The following is a 26,627-nucleotide window of genomic DNA, read 5'->3' as shown; positions in this document are numbered from 1 at the left end:
GCCCTTCCTAAATTCATTTTCCTTTCCTGCCCCAAGAAGTGCAGGAGCTGCACTTTGGGGCAGGCTTCAATCTCTGCTCATTTGTCATTGCAAAATTCCTCTCCTCTTTTCTTTGTTTTAAAAGTGATTTTTAGATTTTATAATGGTGCTGTTTTGGTGATATTCTGTTGTTTTAATATAATTTTGTAAGCTTCCGAGAAAGCTGTTCAACAGTGGAATGGATTCTCTCAGGTGGTGGTGGACACTCCTTCCTTGGAGAGGTTGGGTGGCCATCTGTCGTGGATGCTTTAGTTGAGACACAAATCTAGATGCAAGCCCTGTTGGTTCTTCCTCCACAGTTGGCAGCAGTAATGTTTCTGAATACCAGTTGCGAGAAACTGCAGGAAGGAAGGGTGCCCTTGTTCTCGGGTCCTACTTGCAGGTTTCCCACAGGCACTGTGAGAACAGGATACTGGACTGATCCAGGAGGCTTTGCTTATGTTTGTACTTGAATTTTGATGAGTGGACCCCAATGATCAGACACACTGCCTGCCGTTGTTTATCCCTCGCACATAAACAAGGCCTGACTTACACTAAGCTTGTGCTTAGGCTTGCGTGCACTCAGGACACTGGCAAGCAGGTGTTTGGATCGTGTGAACCCCTATAAATGTGCAGCTGCTTCTTCCTTGCAGACAATTACACCAAGCACATTGACATCTATAAGTAGGGCTGGGCCACATGCCCAAGGCCAGAGGCAGGTCTGGAACCTGTTTCTACTCCTCTGCAGGCGCAGCATAATACTTTCACACAGATAATGGATGTAGGGGGATTTAGAAGTGGCCTTGTGGCAAACTATTGTTCTCTAGAAATTTATCAATGCCCAGCGTTCATCACTTTGAAGAGATACCCTCCACCCCAACAGACCAATGAGACAGTTGTCTGGAGATGCAGTTTTGTACTTCTGTTCTTACAGACACGAACAGAGAACCAAATGCACTTATGGGAGAAAAGTAACACTTCTGATATTGCATGCTTGTGTGCAGGTTACACATTCAAATCCAATTTACATGCCCAACGAGCCCCCAGACTCTGAGACTAGACTATATTGCACTAATTTGTTTACACCTCTTTCTTTGGCACAAATGGGTTTTGCTTCCAAGATCCAAGCCATCGGTGACTTTGGAATATATTTGACACTGACGGAGAGGTGGATGGATAAAAAGACTACAGGAGCTAGGGAAATCTACTAGCAATAGGGGGAGGATGCCACATTCTGAAGTCCTTATTGCACTTCTGTACTGGTATTGCAGCATCCTATCGAGTCGTGGCTGGCTATCACATTTTAGTAGAAACTGCAAGTGGGGGGAGGGATAATCTTGACCTCTGCAGGAAATTGAGTACATTGAGTGACACATTGGAATCCATGAATGGTCCATCTGGCACAGTATTGGTCATCCTGATAGTGGTCAGACAGATGCATCTTGGAGTTACAAAAGTGGGGTGTGGGCTGATGTTCTCTCTCTCATTGTCTTAACCTCTAGAATATGATGTGTTGGACCAGCAATCTTGTCCCTGGGTAGAGATGAAGACATATAAAAGAGTGACAGCATTTCTTGTATTGCAGGCACAGCTCCAAACTCTCCCGTCAGCATGCCAGAGTCCCCGCTTTCCCCCTCCATCTCAGGGTCCTGGAATGACGAGTGCACCATCTGCTATGAGAACATGGTGGATACCGTGATTTACTCCTGTGGACATATGTGTCTGTGCTACACCTGCGGGCTCAAACTCAAGAAGATGGCCAATGCCTGTTGTCCTATCTGCAGACGTGCCATCAAGGACATCATCAAGACCTATCGCAGCACCTAGAGCAGGATGGCAGGAAAAGGGTAAGGGCAGCAGGGGACATGCTCTCTCATGACAACTCAATAGAACAGGGTGGGGATGGGCTGTCCAGCTTGCCAAAAATCCCATCCTTCCCTGTGCAACTAACTCTGAATGTTGCTACATGTGGGCAAATCCCAGAAATTTGAGGTCTAAACATTTCCTTCCTTCCTTGGCATCTAGCAGAGAGCTACTGACAACAATCTGATGTGCATCTGTCAAGAAAGGTTGAATTGCATTCCTCCTCTTTCCCTAGTTCTGGCTCCACTCACCCACCTTCCTGCAAGGATCAAATGATGCAGAATAATCAGATTTTCTTGGGTATGTTAGCAGTTTCATTATGTGAATGAATTCAACATTTTGGACGTTTAAGTGGAGTAGAAAAAGAACAAGCCATGTGAGCACTGGAACCACTTGCCAGAGCAAGAGGGATGGCCTCCCCCCATAGAAATATCTCTTGCAAGTGTCTATTCCGATGGGAAGGAACTGCCTCTGCCACAAATGCACATCAGTGGCAGCTGGGTCCCAAGGGAATGTGGTGTATGCTGGTGCTAAGGAAGGTGATCTTTGGGTGCTTCTTGTACTGTGCTGCATACAGGAGTCTCACTGTTAACTGACAGCCTTCAAGTTCTACTTTCTATAAATGCTCTCTTCCTTTCCACCCCAGTCTGTTCACCCCACCCTTGGAAGCAGCTGCTGATAGCGCTACAGCATGACACTGCATCCTTTATGAGCATTTCCCCCTGCTGCTTTCCCAAACCCACTGGCTTCCTTCTTCTTTTTAAAGCATTGCACCAGGCGGCTTTTTCAATGGCCAAAGGGGTGCCTTCACACCTGTTTTCTGCAAATTATGGAGTGCATTTTAGAAGCCATAAGGAAGAAGGCACACAAGGCCTTTTATCAGGACACTGAACATCTGTCTCTGCTTTTAAGGAACGTAAAAGCATCGGTAATTTAATAACCTTTGGCCAAGCTGAATGTGTGACACAGAGCTGCATCTATTTTGTTATCGTGAAAAAAGAGAGACCTGAAGCAGTTTGTCTTAGTTTTTTAAAAAAATGTTTATTTGGTTTTATGAAGGATTTTTAAAGTATTCTTCCCAACATGTGAAGGACAATTGTTTTGGCCTTTCTTGCTCCCAGCACTGTGAATCTACCTGGCTTGACTGAATTCTTGGCGTTTCCCTCCATGCCTTGCTGCAGCTGATTGTGCTGTGATGGACAATAACAAGGCCTCATTCTTCAGCAGCTCCACTATCTTCTGTGCTGACAAATCCCACATCCATCCGGAACTGCAGCTTATCATCACCTGACACCAAGTGGGCTAACTACTTCTGAAATGCCACCAAATACCCCAGCTGGGAGAAACCCGCAGCCCAGTTCATCAGCCTGAGCTCCCTAATATGAACACCAGAAACAGTTAGGTAAGGAAAGAGGTAGATTAAGAAAGCATTTGGAAAGGGACAGCAGATTACTGATGTCTGAGATTTTCATTTCCCCCAATGAAAAGTGTTTCGCTTCACCAACTTAGTGGACAGTTTTGCCCTCATGAGAGTCATGCCAGGCTAAATGTACAGGCAATTCCCATGTTGTGTGTGCGCCGTTTTTCACTGCGGGATGCAACCCCTGTGCAAATGGAGAGTTGCCTGTATAGCATTGAGGCTGTAAATATAATGATGGCCAACTCATATCGGGATGGCAGAAAGCCGTTTAATACAGAGGATTGGGGCACAGCATTTCTAAAAGACTCAGTTCCCTGAAACACCTAGCAGCCGCTGCCTGTAAGGAAAAAGTTAGGAGACTCTTGTTTGAAGTATACCCAGCATGGTAATATTCCTGGACTGGACTGATTCTTCTAGTACTTGCTGTCTGAGCACTAGCGGGTGCTTCAGCCTGTGCTGGACCTAACTAATCCACAGTTTACAATAAGGATGGGGAAATTGTGGCTTTCTAGATATCATTAGACTTCCACACATCCCAGTGAGCCTAGCCAAGGGAAAGAAACGTTGGCAACTGTAGTACAGCATCACCTGGAGAGGCACAAGTTCCCCCATCCTTGGTTTACACAGTGGCTGCTGAACCACCTCATCGACACCTGCCTCATGCAGATGTGCTCCAAAGACTATAGATAACTGGTTTCCCCCCATCCAGGCATTCCTAGTCAACTTGCCCCTAGGACTCATGATCTGTAAAGATATTGTGATGTGCAATACTAAGCAATGGCTCCTCTTGAAATTTAGTGTCCATGTTGCTGGATGTGCAGAAAAGGCCTCATTTAAAATTGCCTCTGTTTGGGCATATGACCACCTGCGCATGTGGTGTTCAAAAGAAAAGCCTGCCTGGTTTGGCCCTCTGTCCATGCTGGCTTGGTCATGTGCCGCCATTGCATTAACTGGATCCAACTGCTGGAATGTTACTGCAAATGCCACTTTGAATATTTGCACACAGCCAACTCCTCACTGGCTGGGAGCCAGCAAGCACTTTGCTGTTGGTTGTCAATCTAAGTAGACCCTTATCAAGGCAATGGATATTGTACCATGTGATAGGTTACAGGCACTTCAGGATAAAAACAATGCAGGTGGATTGTAGCAATCCCTTGCATAAAGGAAAACTGACTCGCCTAGTCACAAACCAAAAATAGAAGCTATAGTTCCTAAGAGTTTGCTCACTCATACTAGTCTTGGCCCACATAAATTAGCATTTTTTCCTAACCCCCCCCCCCCAACCAAAAATCATTGTGTCTTGCTTTTTGTCTTGCCACCTCGAGGTGCTCATCTGTGCTCTCTTAACTGCACTCAAATCCCTAAAGAGCTTCCCATTCCACTAGTAACTTGCATCTGGCCCTCTGTAGTGTCAACCACTTGCAAAGCATTTTTTAAAAATGAGCACAAAGCCTCAAACTCCACAGCCATGGGACAACCGTATGATTTATCTCTGCCTTTGGCAAGTAGGACATGGAAAGTTAATTTATGCCCCTCAAGGCAGGAGCCCTTTCCTACTGTGGCACCATAAGATCATTTGAACCAGGATCTGACAAGACCATTCTCTCTCTCTCTCTCTCTCTCTCTCTGTGTGTGTGTGTGTGTGTGTGTGTGTGTGTTGTCTTCCGTTGAGTTCATTGCATCTATTCCAGTATAAGTTGTGTGAAGAGAACATCTGGTACTACCTTTCATGTCCTATAGCAGAGATGGGAACCTTTGGCCCTTTAGAAGTTGCTTAATTTCCATCAGCCACAGCCACCATGACCAGTCTGGGTCAGGGAAGATCAGAATGACAGCACAGCAACATTTGAAGGTTCCCCACAGCTGCCCAATGGCCATAAGTAGATAAGAAAATTACAAACTAAGGCTGTAGTCATATGCCCACTTACTTTGGAGTTAAGTCTTTTTGCACAATCATGGCTAGAAACAGGCTGCATTCATTCTGCAAGGTTCCCATCAAATCCAGTCTCCTCCACAGCTACAGTATAAAAAGAGAGAGATAACATTTGTTTCAGCAGTTGGGGCAAGACATTATATGCAGTAACATAGGGAAGAGACAGCAGGACCGGCATTGTCTGGAGATTTCATGCAAGACACATTCTCCTTGATGTGGTTCTGATTCTTTGTGATCAAGGAGCTCCTCTTCCCGGAATAGTTCCCTCCGTTATCTGAAGAGAGGAAGTAGGTCTGCATGTGTATTTCCTTCCCAGTAAAATATGTGTTGCCTCTACTCAGCTGATTGAGGCAGAGTGTAGGGACAGGAGCCCCACATGAGCAGATAAGTGAATATATATGGCTTTGGAACAAGGTGGCTATATATCTTGCTTTCACATAGTATCTAAAATCAGAGGTGAAGCTCTGCATTGTTGCATCCACAATAGCAATGGAGATATCAAAAGATGAATTAACGTATTTTATATTATTATTATTATGGCATATTGATAGATGAGAAGGATGGGGTGAGGGGGAGAAAGCAATTCTTTAAAAATAGAGACACAGTGGGGTAGGATAGCCAAAGGCTTAAAGTACTGTAACAACACAAACATCTCCTAGGCTCGGCAGATTTTGCCAGTCAGTTTTCATATTTCCCTAGAATGTATTTTAATATGAGAAGGTGCTTTGGGAAACTTCAGCCCAGGGCTTCATATTTTAGGACACTATGCCATAGAAACTAGCACCATGTCTTCAAATGATGAATTCATAATTAAAATGCTGTGTACAGTTGATGCTGCTATTCTGCATGAGAAAAATATTGCCTCTAGAAGAGATGTTTTATAGAAAATGCATTTAATAATATCCCTTTGGCATCACTTCTGTGGGGAGCACACTTCTTATTTTACAAACAATTGTGGCTAGTAAAATTACACGGCACACATTTCTAAACACCTAGGGGTGTGTGAGGAATAGTTTTGTTTTCTGGTTCATTGTCACTTTTAATGTTTCTTTTGTTTAATTTTCTATTTGTTTTCCCATTGCTTTCAGTGGAAGACCCAGGCAGTTTTCTGTTTTAACTTGGATGTTTTCTATCCAATTGGTATGCAATCTACTACCTCCCCAGGGCATTAGACCCACTGAATGGGTCCCCATTTTATAGATTCTTAGAAGCATGCCGAGGCACAGGCTAGATGCTCTGTGAACTGAACACAGCTTTCACTGATCTCTCTCTTTCCCCCTTACTGTGACATTTCTCTGAACTGTGCATAGACTTATTCAATGCAAAAGCAATGCCTCTAAAAGGCAATGCAGCTGAAAACGGAGTAAGAACTTTAGTTTAATTTTCATTCAAATTCCCATTTACTATAATAACAGATGAGTAAATGAGGCTCATTTAATTTTTCATTCATGTTTCAAATGACTGCACACTCTTACCTAGTAAATTAAAGGCCATTAGTTTCTGAATAGATGGGTCCTAATCTAGAAATGCACATGTTCAACAGTGGACTTCATTCACGTGCTGTTCAGGTAGGGAGCTAGAGTAATCAACTTTGTGTTCAAGCCCCGCTTTGGGCAAAAGATTCTTGCACTGCAGGAGGTTGGACTAGATGTCCTTTGTGGTCCCTTCCAACTCTACAATTCTATGGTTGCCCAAATAACCTGATTGAAATATGAGGCCTGGATTTATTCATTCCATTTTCCCTTGTGGGAAAACAAAACTCTGAGCCTGCAGATGTCAGTCACTGGTTGAGAGGAAGTTCACATACAACTCTGAATGTAAGGCTTTTAAAAGGTGAGCCATACTTACTATCTCCTTTTGTGCTTCTGCTGGAATGGGCTGTTGTCTGAAATGCTGTATTCCTTACTGAGTCATTCCTATGAAGTGTCAAAGTAGGGGTAAGGAACTTGTTCAGATTGCAGTGCCTGCTGCTTTATAATATCCACTTTTAAAATTAATCCTCCCCACGTTAATGAGTAGGACTATTTTGAAGTCGATAAAAAAAATGCTTCCTTCATTGCAGCCTATTAAAACAAATAATGGATCCAATTTATGTCCCTAATAAAGGGTTAGCCTTGACAAAGAATGGTTGTTGTTTTTTGTCTAATCTGTTATTGATTGTGATAAACCAAAGTAACTAAATTACATGTGTTCCTAAGGTGTTGCTAATTTGCAGGAGCTGCATTCTGAAACCATAATAATTGGACTGTGGGTGGAAGGAAATATTTTTGTTTTGACTTGAAAACATTCCCACTCATTAGCTTTTTGGCAACCGGAGAAGTTGGTTCCACTCCAGTAAGGGAAACTGGACTGAAGTGAATCAAGAGAGAACCCCACACTGTACAAGTGTCTGAAAGAGGGTGGGTGTCCATGCTAAAGGGGTACATGGTTGTCTGCAAAGTTTTAATTTAAAAACAAAAGCTTTTGGCAACATGTGCTAAGAGCACATAACTAAGGTCAATCATACTCATTGCCATAGGCAAACTGTTTCTTTTATCCAGGTAAGCCAAGGGCCCAATTCAAATCCTTATACAACAGCTGAAGAGAAAACCAATCATGTTGCTGCCAGCTTTGACTTGCTCAGGGTTGTGTCCACATGTACCTAAGCCAGCTCCCTCCACCTAAAGTACTCCCCCCTCCCCCCTTAGCAGCAGCACCCTTTTGCACATGCAAGTTCAAAGCTTGAAGGCCAATCTGTGCACAAAAATGTATTTGGGCATACAGAAATCTGTCTGAAGATGGAATCAAGGGAAGGAGGAGTGTGAAAGGGAGAACATTCTCCTTCCACTCAGTTAGTGTGGGGATATGTATGTATTTATTGAGGACCAAAGATGGAGGCGGCTTACAGAAGCTGAAAAAGAAGTGCAGGGCAGTTCATGCAGAAGAACATTTCAATGGGATCATTATCACAATCGGTTTCATTTTCCTCTGTATTTTTGTGTCAGGATCCAGAATTCATGTGATACAATGTCATGGAAATGAGAATTTTATCTTTTAATTGCTTTATTGAAAAACATTTTTTGTTTTTTTTGTTTATATATATATATATATATAAATATATATATACACACACACAATATAAAAAAGACTATTGCATTCAGTGTGAGAATTGGATAACAGTGATTGTGAATAAAGTTGATTTAGGTATGCCATGGAGGTGCTGGTGTGGGATGCTTACATTTTTTTTTGGGGGGGGACAATACAATGGTCAAGGAACACAGGAGTTAGTGAAGTATGTGGATCTATTTCTACTTATTGAAACAAATGCCATTAACCTAAGCGCACTTAACTTGGAAGCTTGTCTTATTGAACACAGGGGGGCCATTTCTGCTAGGTAAACTATTTCAAATCATGCATGAACAAGACATTCCTTCACACAGAATGACATTTCTTAGTGAGAAACTTCTTGTTCCAAAGGGACAGGAAGTAACTGGGCGGCTACATCCCAGTTATTTTCTGTAGCAGCTCAGCTGCCCTTCCACCACAAGTTCCTTGGGAATCATAGAGGCAGAAGGTGGTGTTCGTAACCAAGTTTTTTATATATGCTAGAAGCCACCCAGACAACCCAGTCAGATGGGCGGGGTACAAATAATAAATTATTATTATTTGACTTCCTTCAATACCTCATGGGTAAATGGCCAGCTATTTATGGGTGAGGTGTTATGGTTTTTGTGGTGGTATAATTTTCCCCTCTTCTTTGGCTAGCAGGCACTCTGCATCCTCCAGGACAGTCTTGTTTTGGACTCCCATTAGCTCCATTCAGTATGGCCAATGGTTAGTGTTGACGCACTGCAACATCTGTAACACACTAGGTTGAGCAAGCCTGCTCCAGGGTCTCAAACACATCTCCACCACCTGTGTTTATGAAAGTACTACCAGAAACACAGCACCCTTTGTGAGTTATTTAGAACCTACCTTTCTCTCATGAAGCTCACTGCAGCGCATGGAGTTCCCAGGTGGTCTTCCATCCAGGCACTGACCAGTCAGTTACAGACCTGCGTAGTTTCAAGAGTTTTGCTGCATTATGTGCCTTCTGACCACCCCACCCCCCTCAGAGTTTCTCTTGATTTAGAAAATTTACTGCTATGCTCTTATCCCACATGCTGAAATCACCAGGACTGACTGCTCTACTTGGATACTTTTAAGGATCGGGGTATATTTAACTCTGCTATTTAATTGTTGCACAAACACACCCACCCACTTGACCTCTTTGAAATTCAGTGCCCTGAATGCTTCCTGGAATTAAGTGCAGCCTGTGAAAGCAGCCCGAAAGGGAAACCAAGCTAGTGAGAAACTCAGACTGAAACATTGGTGATGGATCATCACCACCACCTAGTGGCTAGTTTAGTGACTGCCACCCTCTATTGAAGAGTGAAGGGCAAAGTGGTAAACTACGGGTTGCACATAAAAAAAATGTGTTGCAAGGGACACCCATAAGCATACCGGAAACCAAGGACTGTGTAAGAAGTACACATTACCCTAAAGCTTTATATTTTACAAAAAGTGCATTGTGTTTAACAACACCTATTCAAATGAATTCACAACTGTGCACTTTTAGAGAGCACTATTGAACTCAAGTGCCCATCACATATTACAAACCATATCACTCATACGACACTGATGGGAGTCTTACAAATAAAGGAAGGGTTGTAGGTCAATGGTGCAGATCATGCTTTGCATGCAAAACAGAACAGGTTCAATCGCCAGCCTTTCTAGGTAGGGCTGGGAATGCCCTGTCTAGAATCTAGGAAGCCAATGGACAATGGCTTGTTTGAGCCTAAAGCAGCTTCCCCTCTTTCCACTTCTTCTGCTCATTTCACATTCCTGCCCAGAAAAGGCAATTCTTAAATCATGAGTTCTGAAGATACCTGAATTACTTAAAAACCAGTGTGTACTGGTTTAAGGATTTCTACCATTTCTGCCTTAATAGTTTCCTTTCCATATTTATACCTCCATGATAATTTGTTATTTCCTTACCTCCTTTAGTTTCATGGATACAGCAAGGCCAACGTAAGTACTTCTTAAAAAAAAAAAAAAAAAAGATCATTGGGAATTTATTTTTGTGAGGATGCTAATCATTCTGTCCATACGGGACCACTGTTGTCCTTGCAAGGAAGGACAAGATATGCTGTGCAGACAAGAAGCTACAGTAGAAAGCTGCATATTCAGCTGTTGGCGGAAATAAAGGTTGGTTGTTGAAGCCTACACTCCAGGGACGCCAATTTTAACTGCTTTGGGGTTTCTTTTTCTTTCTTCTTCTTAAAATCATGTGGCATATAATTTTTTATGAACTACAATACAATAAATAAAATACAAACTCAATAGAAAGAAACTAAGCAACAATTGGAACACAATTAAAAAGATCAAAAACTTTATTATTTTTTCATAGGACATAGAAGATACCATGTAAACAAATGGAAATTTAAAAAGCAACAACTTACAATTTGCAAGCATTTGAAGATAAGAGTATCCTTTACCCTTCTCCAAATGTACAATGTCTGAATCCCAAAGGTATTTTGTGGGTTTTTGAAGTGCCTGATGCCCTGGGTAAGATCTTTTTAGTTTAACAGGACACTTGCATCATTGATTTAACACATACACACTCAAAACCCAACAACAACAACAACAACAACATAAATATAAAAATTAAAGTTCATATTATTAGCACCACCTTTGGTCCAAGCAATGAGTAAACTGGGAGATGACTGTGAGGTACAGTTAGTTATCAAGTCCTCTCTGCCTGAGACATTGAATATTATATTGTGGTTTCACATTGCAAAAACCTGGGAGTAAAACAGGCTGCAGCCTAGTCTCTCTTGGCAGACCCTAAAACAAACATAAAAGCCTCTGACTAATAACTAGTATGTGTCCCCATATGAGAGTGCGCTTAGAGTGGCAATATTCCTCAATTCCCTTCCAAGTGTAAGCACTGCGTAGTCCCAAGGATATCTGCTCCACAATGGCTAAGAGTGGTGAGCACAACTCTGTTTTGTGCTGCTTCACAGGATCTGAAGAGTTGTGCCCCAACATGTTCTGGGACATAGTAAGGGATCTTAGGAGAACTTTGCATGTTGCCCACATGGTGCTTATAAAAAGCATAATTAGCCAAAGTGAAAGCATGAGCCTCAGCTGTATATTGACAAGCTGTACACACTTAGAACTGTTTTCGCTGTATAGAATCTTGCACATCACACGGACATTTTCCTAGTCAGGGGTTCTGATTCAGCCTAATCTTAGTACAAAGGCAGACCAGATGGAATTTCAAAAAAGGAACTGCTGTTTCCATGGTCATTCTGCTATGCCATCATCTAAGGCACACAGATTCCAACAAGACTGAAGTGAGCACAAGGAGCCTATAGCAGAGAGACCCATAAAACAGAGGACTGTTGGGCCAAAACATGTACAAAGATTTAGTTTCTATATTTAGGGATCAGTTTATCAAGAATCATTAATAGCACATGGTTGCTGGTGGGGGAAAAACTGAATATGGAGCTATATGCCTTAGAGTATTTAAATCTTTTAGTCAAGTATATAGATGACAACTATTTGATCTGACAGCATTTCCCCATGAGTCTATGCAAGAATCCAGTGCAGCACTCACCTCTCAAATTCCAATGTCAAGAACTCATAAAATCTCCTTATAATACCTAGATATAAAATGCTCCACCTGGATGGATCTACATTTACATTGGTAACAACCGCAACAGTACAACGCCTTCTTCCAAATCACATTTCAGAAGCTCCAGTTGCCATAACAAAGACAGACAAACCTGTAGAATTTCAGAATTTGAAGATCACAAGAGTGGGACCATAAATCATTATCAGATGAGTTGTGATCATAAAACGACTGACTTTGACTACCAGGCCACCTTCTGACTGCACTGCCATCATGACTCCCACTTTACTAACCCCAGTGGGCACCAGACTGAATATTCACAAAGCTTTCATTCTGGCAAAACCTTTTGTTCAAACAAGGTGAAACCATGATGGCCAAGAAGGTCATCAACAGTGCAACATGGCCTCAAGTTTTGAAATGAAATCTGGAAATGGCAAAAATCTAACCAGCACACAACTTCTCATTCAATATCACAGGTTACATGAAAAGGCCAACTGTTGTTTAAAATTACTTGACCAAAAAATAGATTTTTTGTTTAACTATAAGAAGGTAATTTACTGCATATAACCTTTAGTTTCCTCTTGTGAATTTGATTGCTGGGACATTCCAAAATCAGTTTAAGAGTGGACCAAGTTAGATCAAACAGGTGTCATCCTTTGTTGCGTTTGTTTTTTACAGAGACTACTAATGTGATATTTTAAAGGTTAACTGTGTTTCCCCAGTCACTGTTAAAGAAATGGTGATGTGAGCTAAGGTAATTTCACCATAGTTGTTCTCTGTTGTGAGATGATTTAAGCAAAACTAATACTTGCCCCAAATGATTTTTGTGAATGTGGCCAACATCCTTTTGCAGAAACCATTTTACTATGCAAACAGATTTATATTCTTCCTATAAATTCACTGTCATCTTTGATAATGAGCACAATAACAGTAAAATACAACAGCTAGTTTTGTTTATCTTCTGCTTTTTTCTATTTCGTATTTATTAGAGATCCACTAAAGGTCACATGCAACTTTTAACAATAGTGGTCATCTAGGGGTGGACTAACCCCCCCCCCCATATTTTGTTAACAGTACTTAACATTCAACTGTTTGAACAGATTAGCTAGAGGAAAAATAAATGGACAAGGACTACCCAAATCTATCATAGGACTCTTTATCTTCTCTTTCTCCAAAGTTTGATTCCCTCCTGGATTCTTTCTTATAACAAATCCAACCACAAAAAAAGATTCAATCTTCAACTTGCTCTCCCAACAATAACCAATCCAACTTCAATAATAATAATAATAAACCTTCCGAAAAAACAAGCCAAACAAAACCAAAAGCAAACTCCGCTCCCCATCTCTATCACACAGCCCAAGAACCAACCACACATCCTACATCATCTCCTCACCAACATACTCTCTCAGACTTTTGACAATTACATTCACCTTTATGTTAAATAACCATTTCAAGAGGGTCATTGAAAGAACAATACTCAATATTGGAAGATTGGTAACAATCACAAGGCATTCAAATTCTGCTTCACTGTCCTGACTGTTTCTTGCAAAAAGGAAACCTTAATCCTTTTTATTGATTACTCTTTTTTTAGATTTCAGGCAAAACAGTAATTTGCTGCCTGCTTTTGGTTTTCTGCACAAGTCTCTAAATTTCAAACTCATAAACAACTCTCCAGTTAACTTTTTGCATAGTAAAAGGCTGCAGTTAGAACTTGTTGCACACAATCCCCAATAAAGTTCTGGCTCAAAAGGTGTAGGTGAAGCTTTGCCAAACCAAAAATGCTGAGACGGCAAGTTTTAAAATGCTGCAAAAATGAGATCACCAGCTGGCTCCCTCTTTCATTTCTCATCAACAATTGGCTGTTTAAGTGAAGTAGAGTCACTTGGATTAAAGCCAGCTTAAAAACACAACTTGACTATGCTGTCCTGCCAGCTCCAGTCATTTCATGAACCTCTAGACTACTTGATATAGAAAACATTACTGCTTCGGATTACGAACTTCAGGTTACAGATTCATATATTGCAATAAGTGAATCTGAACTTTTGGCAATAATGGGAGACACAGATGAAACACAGAGCAGTGATGTATGTTCATGCACTAAAACACAAAAAGCACCCAGAATGTCAGACCAGGCATAAATATATATATATGTTCCTATTTATTTTTTTAAAAAATGGAGATCCAATCTATTCTTCTTCAGTCATAATCCAGTTACCTCTTTTGACTGTTACCAAAAGATTATAGCCTCCCCGGCCCAGCCAATTTGGTTTAATAGCAAACAGGAGTCTCAGCGCAGGACAATAGTGGCTGTTATGTTGCACAAGGAAAATGTGTTAAAACGACAGTGTGAAACTTTCAGTCAATTTGGTTTTAAAGAAAGGGAAAATTGCACTCATCAACCATCTAAAATACTGCTGTGTGGGGCCAGCCCACCCTGTAAACCTAGACTGAAAGGGACCCACTTTTACTTGGTCATGTTGAGCCTAAGAGATCTTATCACAACTTAGGAGGAGAAAACCCTGAAAACAGAAACCTGATTCCAAATAGGAGTCTTACTCAAAGCAGGCTTGCAATACCTTCAAGGATACAAACCCCACCAGACACCCCCAATTCCACTTTAACATGCACACATGCATACTCAAGCACTCACCATTATTATTATTATTATTTTTTTAAAAAAACTTTAAAAAAGTAAAAGAAGGATCTCTTAAATTGTTATTCCAGAAGGCTCTATACAGTGCTGCAGAGACTTGAGCAACAGCAATTAAAGGGCTGGCTCAGGGAGCTCCAATTACTGACCTCCAAGGATGCTGGGCAAGGTCACATGTACAGTACTTGATTCAAATATCACAAAAATCAAAATTAAAAATAACAACAACCTGTGAACAGATATGGTAAAGGAATTGACCGAGACGCTAACAGGAACCTTGAAGCAAGGACATAAAGCCCATGAGATCACTTTAGGACCTAATGAGTTTTCCGTGTATTTGTCAATGATCTCTACAAATCTACAAAAAATTAAAAATTAAAAAATACCCACATCCTTAAAAAAGCACATATTTACAAAAAAAAACAAAAAAAAACCTTCAGCTCTCCCAATCCGTACCTGCTAAATGCTTAGTTTATGTACAGTACCCCTGATTTAGCTGCAAACGTGTATGCCTAGAGTCTCAATAAGGAGGCTTGGATTATGGCAGATGGATTATGACTATTTAGCAGCAAAAATCCAGTTGTGATTTAAAATGTATTACAGTCAGCAGTGTAGTTCTTCCTGCCAACTTTGTGTGTGCGTGCACAGAGTTCAAATTTCATGAAACTAAACACAGACAAGAACCAGGGTCTCCTGATGCCAATTGCAAATTTATGTTGCTCTCCTGGACTCAGTTGCTTTTTTCTTTTAAGAACACTGGAGGTGTAAAAATCACCAAATAATGCTCCTGCACAAAATCCACTGGGATCTGGGAGTAAGTCCCATAGAACACAATAAGGCTTCACTCCAAATAGGCATGTATAGGAATGTGCCATGGGCATAGCCAAGGGGGGCATAATCAATAAAATTCAATAAAAATACATAGCAAACTGAGGTTCTGCCCCCCCCCCCAACAAAAAGCCTGGCTATGCCCATGGAATGCACTGAAAGAGCATTTTATTTTCATGAACATATAAGCAATATTGCTGTGGAACTGCCTCATCATGAGTTCAAAGGCTTGAGTACTTGAGTACAAGTGCCCAGCACAAAGATGAAGACCCTGATCTTGGGCTGCTAAAGATAGGAACCTTTCCTGTTTGCACCAACAAGCACATCTTTTCTTGCAAATGGCCTGATTCTGAAAGGCATGGAGCACTAAGGGATCATGAGGTAGAGACTGATTTGACATGCTGTGCTTCAAGCATACAATTAATCCTCATGTTGTCTCATGAGTGATTTCCCCCCTCAACACATGTATTCCATGCTAACTAAAACCACTCAGCGGCACAATCCTATACATGTCTACTCGGAAGTAAGCCCCACTGACTTGCATGGGACTTCCTCCTAGGTGAGTATAAGAAAGCAGCCTTAGCTGAACAAACTGAATTTTGTAAGGAAGAAAAAATGAGTATTAGAAAGAAAAAGGGTGTTGAACAGTCACTAACACACACAAACAAGTCACACTTCTATTCAACTATGATGCACTTGTGTAACCACTACTGCACTCAGCCACCACAGTAAATTCACACTTACAATCCATTTATACCAGAATTTTTCTGCTGCCTCCTCTCTTTTTCTCAATGGTTCCCTTCCTCTCATTCCTCATTTCCCCCCCAAGAGTGCATGACTGGATAATGACAAGACTTTTAAAAATCACACTGTGCGTTCCACTTTTAAGTCCTGGATGAGGGGCCTGTTTAATCTCTTTCAATATTGCACATATCCTCCAACTGGATTTTATCTTGAAAATGCAAAAAAAAAAGGGAGGGGGGACGTAACCCAAAAACCAACAACACACACATACACATGAGAAAAATGTAAATGAACTAACTAGCTAATGAGATCTAAACTTAAATACTAGTATTTCTATTCTGTAAATGCTAGTAGTATGAAAATAATGAATGTTTAACCCAGATTCCCTTCGGTTTCTCATAAATGATAGAAAGCATGTTAACACATTTCTAAACAGAGAAAAGCAATGAGTATAATTTTACAATAAAATATGCCACACTAATATTTGAAAGTAGTTTAAACAAACAATTCTATAATGCCTTCGTCAAAATGTTCAGTGTTGCTACTGAAAGAAACTTTTTTGGAAATTGCTCATCATCAGAGACAAATGCAGACGTTGCTACTGCATTGTAAACTTGAAACACAAATGTACTTGTTCGCCTACCTCAGTATCTAGTCCTGAATTAGCCAGTCTGTAATGTTCCTTGCCAGTTACCTGTACAAATGAGCATTTTAAAGAAGTCCCACCCAAATTATTTTGTATTCAATTGGGGCTATGACCCTAAGCAACACTTGTACTGGAGTCAATGGGACTTAATTCCCTGTAGATGTGTTAAGGAGTAAGTGCTATATATTTTTTCGCACAGAGGAGTTGTTTTGACAAGGACTTCAGTCACTGGAAAGTTGGGCCAGAATCCAAAAAGGGTTTGAAGCTAGTTCCATCAGTGTAAGGAACTTTACGCCCATGGTTTCCTTCAGCAGCACCCCTCCCCATATCAGCCCAATGTTACATAGCAAAACAGTTCAGAAATATGGAACTTTCATAAGCAGTTAGTGATATGGCTGGGAGCGGTGTGGTGGGCGGCAGCTGTAGTCAAATTCTTGGCTGGTAAAAGCCCCTCACATGAGCTCAGGTGGCTCCAAATTGATATTTTGATATACGTTAACCAGGCATTCAAATTTTCAGTGAGGCCTAGTTCTCAAGAAACAGCCAGGTGGTAAACCTTTATCTGAACTGAACCACTTCAGACTGCAGATAGGGAAAGATCTGATTGAAAGACCTGCCTCAGAAAAACAAAACAGAACAGAACAAGAACAAAAAACAAAAGAAGAATTCCTGCATACAGAAAACGAAATGTTAAGGAAATGACTTCAAGGCTATACCTTACCTGGCCTATGCAGGTAAGTTTGTGGATGTGGTGGATCATTCAAGCATGGAAGCATCCATTGCAGACACAGGTTTGCTACCTCATCAGCTTTTTGAGAAATAAACTTAAGTCTCAGCTTGAAAGAAATTGCAAAAGGCAACAGGTATATGCAGGAAGAGTCAAAGAGAAATAGTGTTCACTAGAATTAAAAAACAAAACAAAACAGGAAGAATATCTTTTCAGGCATTATATAAAACCGCAATAACGAACTCAGAAGTGCTCATTATTATTAAAGTTGCAGTATACAGCAGAACAAAAAGTTTCAAATTTTTGTTTTTTTGTTTTCAAAAAAGATGATTGGTTGTTGTTTTTTTAACTTTTGCTATCTCAATCATTTCCATTTCACATATTTTTTTTGAAAGCATGGATGACCAAGGTAATCTCAAATAATCAGGAAAATAACTAGAAAGCCACTCCTCCTTCCACAAGAGGGCACTCCGACTTCAAAATATTTTATTCAGTAGCTCCCTGGAGAATTAAAAAAGTGAATTAGTTAACTCTGAAAGTACAATTATTATTAAATTGCAACTTGATTTTTTTATTAGTTTTTAGAAGTACAACATTCTTTTTCCCACCAAAATGCTGCAGGTATTTTGCAAACATTTGAATGGGACTATAGTGTTTGTGCAGTGAGATCATGAACTTGTCACAAGTAATTGTGAATAGGCCTGGTGCTGCATTTAATTTTCCAGTTCCGAAAAAGTTTCCTAGATATGACCTATCAGCTAAAGTGGGAAACGTAAATTGCATACCAGTAACAGTGAAACTGACTAAAGGTGCTTTCTAGTGTCCTTTATTCCACCTCTTTCATACATCATGAAATCGCCTCCAAGCTTGTCCAACACATGTGCATGCACAAGCTATATCTTGTGTGCACAAGCACACAAATATATTTGTGTGTGTGTTGCAGAAAGCACAACATCAGGAACAGCAAGTAGATGCAAAGCTGAGAGCAGCTCAGAAGTTAACTTTGCTACTTGCTCAGAACCTCATCACCATAATCACATAAAGTATATTATAATATTGGCTACTGGACCACCTCTGTTGGGCAACTGAATATTGCTTTCTTTTTTTATGCACAATAGATCCTACTCCTCAAGTATTTGTATACATCTTTCAGTAATTATTGATGAGCAAACTGATCTCATAAATAGGAGACCTCTGCAAGAAAACGGGGCTTACAGATGCCATGCCTGCTCTGTATCATATTGATAGCAAATAGATATTGTTTTTGTGGGTAGCAGTTTCCCTTACTGAAAGAATAGTAAACAAGCCAAATGTTTAATATGCAGCAATAAAGGCGTATGTCCTCAGGACGACTTTGCAAAAGCATATTTAGAACAATTTAGCAGACAGCGATCTTCTGCACATAGGACTGGAGAATGGTCAACAGTCATCCATTAAGTGCTGGGTGCTAGCAGAATATATTGAAGACATCTAGGGAATCTGGTGGTGGGATGGGGGATTGTTCAATTACTACTTCAGATCAGCTCCTCACATTTACTCAGGGCTGCATACGTTTAAGGAATATAACTAGCTGATCCACTGCTCTCCAAATCTGAAATATATGTCCCTTTTCCTTAGCAGAAAGTTGATACTTGCTAACTGAATCTACTGTATTTTGAGAGTCCAATGGCTCAATGTAGAAAAGTTGGGAGCTGCACATTTAGCTTTCCCAGGAGATGATGGCATCTTTAGAACAAAACTGTATAGTACAATTTTTAAATAATCATAAATTATTTTAATAAATAGGTGAACTTTAAAAAAATGACAATTTATACTGCACCTTTAAATAATGCACTTGGTTTTTTCTGCATTTTGGTTTAAATTGTTAAAGTGCATTAATTCAAAAATAATGAACCACTTCCTTATCATTATTGTTAAAAAATAAATCATAAACATTAATATGAGTTGCTAAATCACTACTATTAGTACTGCAATCTAGCAGATTACTTTATGGTTTTGCTCTATTTAATACTGTCCAGCAGAAGAACATAATACTTCTATTTATAATCTCACAGCAGCTCTGGCAGTTCTTTTAACAATGGCCGCTAAGGTTTCAGCAGACTTTTAAAATGAAGAGAAACTTCTAAGAGGCAGAGCTGCTAGGCCTTAGGAAGAAAAGCTCAGGAAAAACACCTACACCTTTTACTTTGCAGTGTAGATCATGACCTTCTCCCCATGGGCTCTTCCACTGAGCGCGTCACAGGCCTCTCCATTCCTTCCTGCTTCACACAAGCCAACCCTTCTTCCATGCTTATTTATCCAATATAAAGCAATAGTATGGAAGGTGGTGGCAGCCAAACTTTAATGGTGTCTCAACAGATCAAACTGAAAGGACAATTGGCACATGAGCTGCAGAAATCAACCCCTCCCCCAACATTTCTCATTGATTCAAGACACGTAACACCATATTTTTGTTTAAAGAGAAAGAGAGATGAATCAAGTGAGAATTATGTAATGTTTCCCAAAGACCAAACATCTCCCCATTATATTTGATTTTGAATCCTTTGGAAGAAATGTATCCATTCAGTTCGTTCAAATCTTCCCATTCTTTTCTCTTTCACCTAGTGGAAGGCATGAAGTGTTGCTGGAAGATGAAAGAGTTATTTATATTATTTATTCTTGCACAGTAACACAAACACAGCTGGTTTTCTTCTCTTGACACACAAAATGCTGGGCCTCAGGACAGAGACATCAAACTCTCATCTGAGAGTCGGTATTCTTAAGCAAAGGCCTTCCGGTGTTTCCTTTTTTACAATTATAAAGTTTATTTAAGGGCTGGTGTTTGAGGCCACGGGGAGGGGGATACACTTTGCACCTAAGCATTTTTCCCCCAGTGGCTTTTCATTTTTTCCATGCTCTCCCACAAATGTTCTATCTTTGAAGTTTCATGATTATAAATATCAATGGTGGGGGTAGAAACAGAAATGGAGAGACTGCCCATGTGTGCAGGTGAGCAGGTGCTTGAACAGGTACATTCTCCACTCAATAGTGTTCTCATTCAATTGCTTTGCAGGTTTTGAAAGTATCAGGTGCTTCTCTCCCAACACAAAGTAATGTTCAAGTGAATACAACGGAAGAGTGATTCCTACTGCTTGCTCTTAAAAAGGGGGAAATAAAAAGTTTAGGACACAGATGGTTCAAAAATAAAAATCATCCCACAAATATACAAATTAAAAACAATTGTGCAGACAGTAAAATGCATGGCTTTTTTCTCTCTTCCCTGCCCCAACTTTGTAAACACAGATGCTTCTCTCCTGGCTGAGAATGGGCATTCATATCTGGAAACAACACTTAAATACAAACTGTATGGGTCTCCTTGCTTTGTTTTTATTTTAAATTTGTTACTCCCAGTATTCTTGATCTTAAGCACTGTGAGCGTTCTGACATGCCTGCACAATTCCTGCACTGGCACTGTCCACCTCATTTCCACATGAGGATGCACACGGGGTATCACTCCTCTATCAATGAAGGGCATGCGGAAGAGCATGGACACGTAGAAGCTCCATGTTTACATATAGACACTCCTGCACCTCAAGTAGCACCTGGAGTGGGCAACTGGCCGTGATGCAGTGGCTTCAAGGTATCCCTTACTCCTTACAGAAAAATAACTCCTTACTCTCTTCTACTGGCAAGGAAATGTTTTTACATCATGCACAATAGAGAGATCCAATCCCTGTGAACATGAATTAATTATTTCCTTCATAGGAAATAATGGAAAGCCCCTGCAAAACAAAGGCCCATTATGTGGAAGCAAGTCCCCTCCACTCAGGGCCAAGTCACCTACTTTGGCAGGTGGAGCCATGCAGATGGCTCTGGAGAAGCCATCACCACTGTGTTACATGACTCATCGGCCTGGTTTTCAAGCCACAGGAGGCCACTGTGCGGCCACAAGAGCTGAAGCCTTATGGGGCTTTGGGATGGGAGCAGAGTGCATGCACAGCTTAAGGAGTTGTGCAGAAGCACTGGTGGAAGCAAGCCTGGTAATTCTGACCTGGGCAAAATGAAGAGGAAGGGAAGAGTTCTTGAGAAATCCCTTTCCGTCTAGCAAAGGCTTATGGACGGCCAAGGAGCCAAACCCATGATGGTCCATGAGCCAGCAAATGGGGCTTTGTGGAACAGCAGATTCCCCTTTTAAGCTACAGACAACTGATATTCCCTGCATTCAGATGAAACTTGGCTGCTTCATAGTCTAATACGAGGCTCTGGATAGCAAGGTATGTGACAAACCCCTTCAAAGTACTTTCAGTATTGGTTGTTCAAAAGAACCTCAAAATAAAACATTAAATTTTGAGACCAATAAGTTTGCACAAGAGGTGTGTTGCAAACACATAATTTTTAGTGTGCATACAAACACCTAGGAACCACATTAAAGTTTGACTACACATCTAATTCCAATAATAATAGTAAAAAAAAACTTGACCCCTTCCCCAAACAGTTGACACAGAGATCACCACAGGACAGAAGCATGACCGGTGCCATTGGGGGAAACTGACAATATGCACTTAATGTCAGGTACTAGCAATGCACAGTGAAAAAGCTCCAAGTCTTCAATCTGGAGACAAGAATGTGATAGCCGAGGGCCAACACTGGATTTCTTGAGTTTCCCCACTTGCTCTGCTGACTTAAAGATATCTTGCTGGTGGTGGAGACTCATCCACAGCTTGGAAACACTTTCGCACACTCCATGTGGAAGAAATGAACAAGCTGGTTTTTTTAACATGTCCAGGTTGGCACCAAACTCCCCACCATTCGCAAGTCGATGCACAGGTCCAAACTATACTGTGAAAGGCACACATTTGGTTTCCTTTTATGACAACCAGGATGGTGGAATAGTGAACCTCGTTGCACTCAAAATTATGAAAGTCTTCACCAAAACAGAAAGAGAATGCCATTAGTTCCAGCTGCCTTTTTCCTTGATATTTGCTGAACAAGCCAATTCCTTCAAACACCCTCAAAGACGGCAGACTTGCTGGTCATAGCAAAGGTCAGATCAACAGTCCCTTGTATATTAGATAGAATAAAAAGGGAATAAAATCATTGTATTTCCCCCCTTCCTTCCGTATGTACACAGTATAAAAGTATAAATAATGGAATTTAAAGACTCTAATTCTTTTTCTCCAAATAATTCGAGGGCACCCAGCCTTTAAAAGGTTTTCCTCCATCCATGATCTGACAGTACCACCAACCATTTGGGTTCCTTTCCAGGACCTCCATGCAGACACCTTCCTGAAATCCAGCAGTTTCTTCATCCCCCTCATAATCTGCAATGGAGATGTAGATATCCTTAAGGTTATTGTGAATGAACTGGGATTTTTCAATGGGCTTGGGCCTGACTGTGGACACTGGGATTCCATTGCGCTCAGAAGGTACGTAGGAACTTGTCTCAGACCCCTCAGAACCCAGCCGATCAGTGTGCTTTATCTTAGAATCACTAGTCTGAGGTTGGGCAGCATTGAAAGAAGAGTTGCGGCGTACTGCCCTCAGGTGGTCTGTGGCAGTAAGAGACTCATTCCTACGCAGGGAACAAGGCAAGTTATTATCCTTGGGTGGTGGGGAGACAAACACTGACTGTGGCCTCACTGCTAGTTGCCTAACCCCATTCCGCAATTTGACAGACCCAGATGTTTTAGAAAAGCCACCAGGTGGTTTGCTGGGAATGGGAGGCGTTGCTCTCTTGCTCTGGTTGATGGTGTTGAGTGCTTGGACCTTCTTCTCTATCTTCTCCAAACTGTTGGATTTGTTTTCATTCCTTCTGTTCTTGGCCACTGAGATGTTAGCCTCATTCGAAGCGGTTTCCCGTTGCTGGTTATCAGACAGTACCAGATAGTGAGAAGGAGCCCAGCCTTCTGTGTCTCCATATCTCAAATACCACCACCCACTTGTTTGCTTTTCTAGAACTTCCACTGTTATCCCCGCTGGGAAGCTGATCTCAGAATCTTGAACTTTCTGGTAAGAATCAGTAGTTACATAGATACATTTTGAGGAGTTGCTTTCATTCTCTGCCTTGTTTGGCTGGCTGGAGTAGAATATGGCATGGGAATGAGTGGGAATGAGATCTGCAGAGCTTCTTCTGAATGACTCTTCTGGGTTTCCAGAAGCTGTCCGAGGTGGACTTTCAGACTCTTCACTTCTTGAACCTTTAAGTCCGCCTCTCAGCTGTCCAGTTGGTCTCAGCTGGTGACGTAAAGTGCTGATGTCCATCCTTTCTTGGCTTTGGGAGTCTGCTTTGTTCAGGAAAGGTTTTGGTCTCACCATTGGTTTTGCCCTGCTAGACACTGCCTCCCCAGTATCCCTCTTTAGGCCAGTTTTGGGCATGCTACTTACACCAACATCTGAAGCGGACCTTGGCTTTGTCTCCTCATTCCGGGGGTAGTGCGGCTTCCCAATGTTTGGCTGAATGCTCTTGTCACTTTTGGGCTTCAGGAGGGAAGACTTGGGAGAAACAGAACACGGAGAATTTCTTTGGATCAGAGACAGTGATGAACTTCTTTGAGAATCAGAGTCCCCACTAGATTCTTTGCTTGACAGAGCATCTTCGATGTATGGCCTGAAGCCTTCATTTTCATAGATGGTCTCCTCTTCATGTGCTACATCTTCAGATGACTCTCCAACTCGGAATTTTGCCCTTTGGAGGGATGACACAGGGGAAGGCTTGAGTAGATGGAACATGCCTCTCTCCAAGCTGCCATCTTCCCCTTGGCTCAGCTCAGACTCAGAGTCAGCACCAAAGGCAGGCACATCATACTCTGGCTCCTCATACTTTTGCTTGTCCTGGGCATCTCCTGAAGATATGGTTCCTGCAACTGTTCCTTCTTCAGAGTCTTTTGATTTATTGGGAGGCGCTGGGGGAGGAACTTTGGGTCTGGTCAAAGTACTTGTTCGCCTGTTTAAATTTGGCTTCTTCCTTTTGTCAATGTATGATGCTGGAGCCCAGCCTTCCTTTTCACCAATCTGCACATACCACCAGCCACCAGAATTCTTGTCGATAACCTAGAGAGGGATTAACATAGAGATTAGTTTGGGAGGAAAAAGACAAAATAATAGCACATTATTTTTTATCTATGCTACCGTCACATTTCTGCCTAAGGTTTAGCAGCTACCCATCACTCATTAGCTTGTTTCCCTTTCTAGGCTTACCTCCGCCTTTTGTCCCCCATGAAAGCTGATCCCATCAGAGATACAAGACTGGAACTCTGCAATGGTGTAGTATTCAACTTCCACTGATGGTGGCTCAGGAGGTTTAGGCAGCTGGAAGCCCTGCAGTGAGAAAAAGCAATAAGGAGAGTAGATAAAAGTGGCAATAGGGTGCAGAGGGAAAGAGGGAAAATTAAGGTCTTATTTTATTTTATTTTAAGAAAGCTGCTTGCATTTTAAGCAAGGAAGTGAGATGAATAAATGTCAGCCCAGATATTAAAAGCTCATAAGCCATTGCATCAGGGGGTAGCTAGGATGTGGCCCTCCAGATATTGCTGGACTACAATTTCCATCAGATCCAGTGACATGGCCAATCGCCAAGGATAATGGGAACTGTAGTCCAGCTATCCCTTAAACCTGGTGGCCAATCAAGGGGAATGGGTGTTACCAGTCCAGTGATGCAGCTCTCAGTCAGTTTTAAACTTCCTCAATTCAAATACATTGGTGAGATTTCCACTTCCTACGGAATGGGAAGAAGACGAAAACCCTTGAAGCAGGAAGACCTGCTGTGCTGCCATCTCCATTCCCTGTTTTTAAATGACTGGATAATGTGGATGGATGCATAGGAGCTTAAAACTCACAAGCCTTGAACAACTTAAAAATATTAAGTGGAAATTGCTTCATAGTAGAAATCCTGCAGCAGAGGTGGCTAGGTTTTGGGGGGGTTTTTTACATTAAGGGCAACACTGATGGTTCACCTCAGTAATAGTTATAATCACTCAAGCAAGATTATAAGACCTGAGGGAGGTCAGATACACACAATGAAAGAATCTATATTCAACCCAACCTTTTAACTATTGCTTAAACCATTTTGTCAGTGTATATTTCTTCTCCCACCTTTTTTGTGAAGGGAAAAAAAGGGCAGATGAGAGAAACAGGATGAAGAGCCTTTCTTCATCGGATAGTTTATATTTGTCTAGATTAAATGCTTTTCAAAATGGCATGCCACTGGAATGAGCAAATCCAGGCCTGCATTTGATAGAGGTGGGTGTAGCAGGAAAATAGGTATTTTAAGGACAAACTTGGTCTAGTACATTAAAGAAGTGGAAGCTTGCACGTACATATTCACACTATAACCTATGTATGGTACAATTCAAAATGAAGAGACAGGAGTATGTGGGGGATGGAATAAAACTCACTTCTGTAATACAGCTGTAGCTCATGGATCACTAATAGCTCCAAACAACTTTTGACAAGTTAGAAAAGCTACATCCACAACATATATTTAAGGTACTCGGATATCACTTTTTAAAAGCAACTTCTTTCCCCCCCCCCAAGAATCTTGGGAACTGAAGTTTTTAAGGGTGCTAAGAGTTTTTGGAGATCCCCTCAAAGAGTTACAATTCTGAGAGTGTTTTAACAATCTATCATTCTTCCCAGGAAACTCTGAAAACTGTAGCTCTGTGAAGGGAACAGGGGCCTCCTAATAACTCTCAGTACCCTTATTAAACTACACTTCCCTTTATTTTTTTGGGAGAAGCAATGACCATTTAAAATGGTATCATAGTGCTTTAAATGTGTGGTGTGGATGTGGCCAAAGATAATATAAAAGTAGTATGTGCACAACTGGGAAAACAAAAGAGTGTAACACTTCCCACTTTCTTTCTTCCTGTTCCACTGGGACATGAGTGCAACAGATTAAGAGGTGTTGCATTTGTGCAAAGTTAAATATTTGCAAGTGTCATTGGAAGTATAAAAGAAATTGGCACTCACCAAACTAGATTCTCTTCTTGGGGGAGGTCTGGTTCTTAGATTTGGAGAACCTGGTGAGAGAAGAAATATTCCATATTTAAACAGAAGAGGCACATGCACATCCAAGCTTCAATGTTCTGCCAGCAATTAAAATAAAAAATAATGTGTCCAAGAAAAATAAAATAATTTATTTGTTACAATAATTTAATAACAATTTT

General features: G+C 41.1%; 2 protein-coding genes and 1 long non-coding RNA gene across 17 annotated transcripts in view; 1 reads left to right on the top strand and 2 right to left on the bottom strand.

The window, feature by feature from the left end:
* NEURL1 (neuralized E3 ubiquitin protein ligase 1) overlaps positions 1-4,766 on the top strand; it is a 131,284-nt gene extending 126,518 nt beyond the window's left edge. For both annotated transcript variants that reach the window (XM_081863425.1, XM_081863426.1), the window contains exon 6: positions 1,604-4,766. In XM_081863425.1, the coding sequence (XP_081719551.1) occupies positions 1,604-1,845 (242 nt within the window). In that variant the 3' untranslated portion in view covers positions 1,846-4,766. The remainder of the gene's footprint in view (positions 1-1,603) is intronic.
* Positions 4,767-4,775: 9 nt separating this feature from the next.
* On the bottom strand, positions 4,776-15,670 carry LOC309342673. Its single transcript, XR_014156971.1, has 3 exons — positions 10,251-15,670; positions 9,189-9,268; positions 4,776-7,150 (listed from the first exon to the last, which is right to left on the bottom strand). It is a non-coding gene; the product is annotated as an uncharacterized lncRNA (long non-coding RNA).
* A 4,141-nt stretch (positions 15,671-19,811) lies between these two features.
* Positions 19,812-26,627, bottom strand: part of SH3PXD2A (SH3 and PX domains 2A) — a 259,240-nt gene continuing 252,424 nt past the window's right edge. For all 14 annotated transcript variants that reach the window (XM_081863403.1, XM_081863404.1, XM_081863407.1 and 11 more), the window contains 3 exons: positions 26,431-26,480; positions 24,661-24,780; positions 19,812-24,513 (listed from right to left, as the gene is read on the bottom strand). In XM_081863403.1, the coding sequence (XP_081719529.1) occupies positions 22,627-24,513; positions 24,661-24,780; positions 26,431-26,480 (2,057 nt within the window). In that variant the 3' untranslated portion in view covers positions 19,812-22,626. The remainder of the gene's footprint in view (positions 24,514-24,660; positions 24,781-26,430; positions 26,481-26,627) is intronic.

This window comes from Podarcis erhardii (genome assembly GCF_964252035.2).
Source record: "Podarcis erhardii genome assembly, chromosome: 5".
In the NCBI taxonomy this organism is placed as follows: Eukaryota; Metazoa; Chordata; class Lepidosauria; order Squamata; family Lacertidae; genus Podarcis; species Podarcis erhardii.
This window is presented reverse-complemented; position numbering and strand designations above follow the sequence as displayed.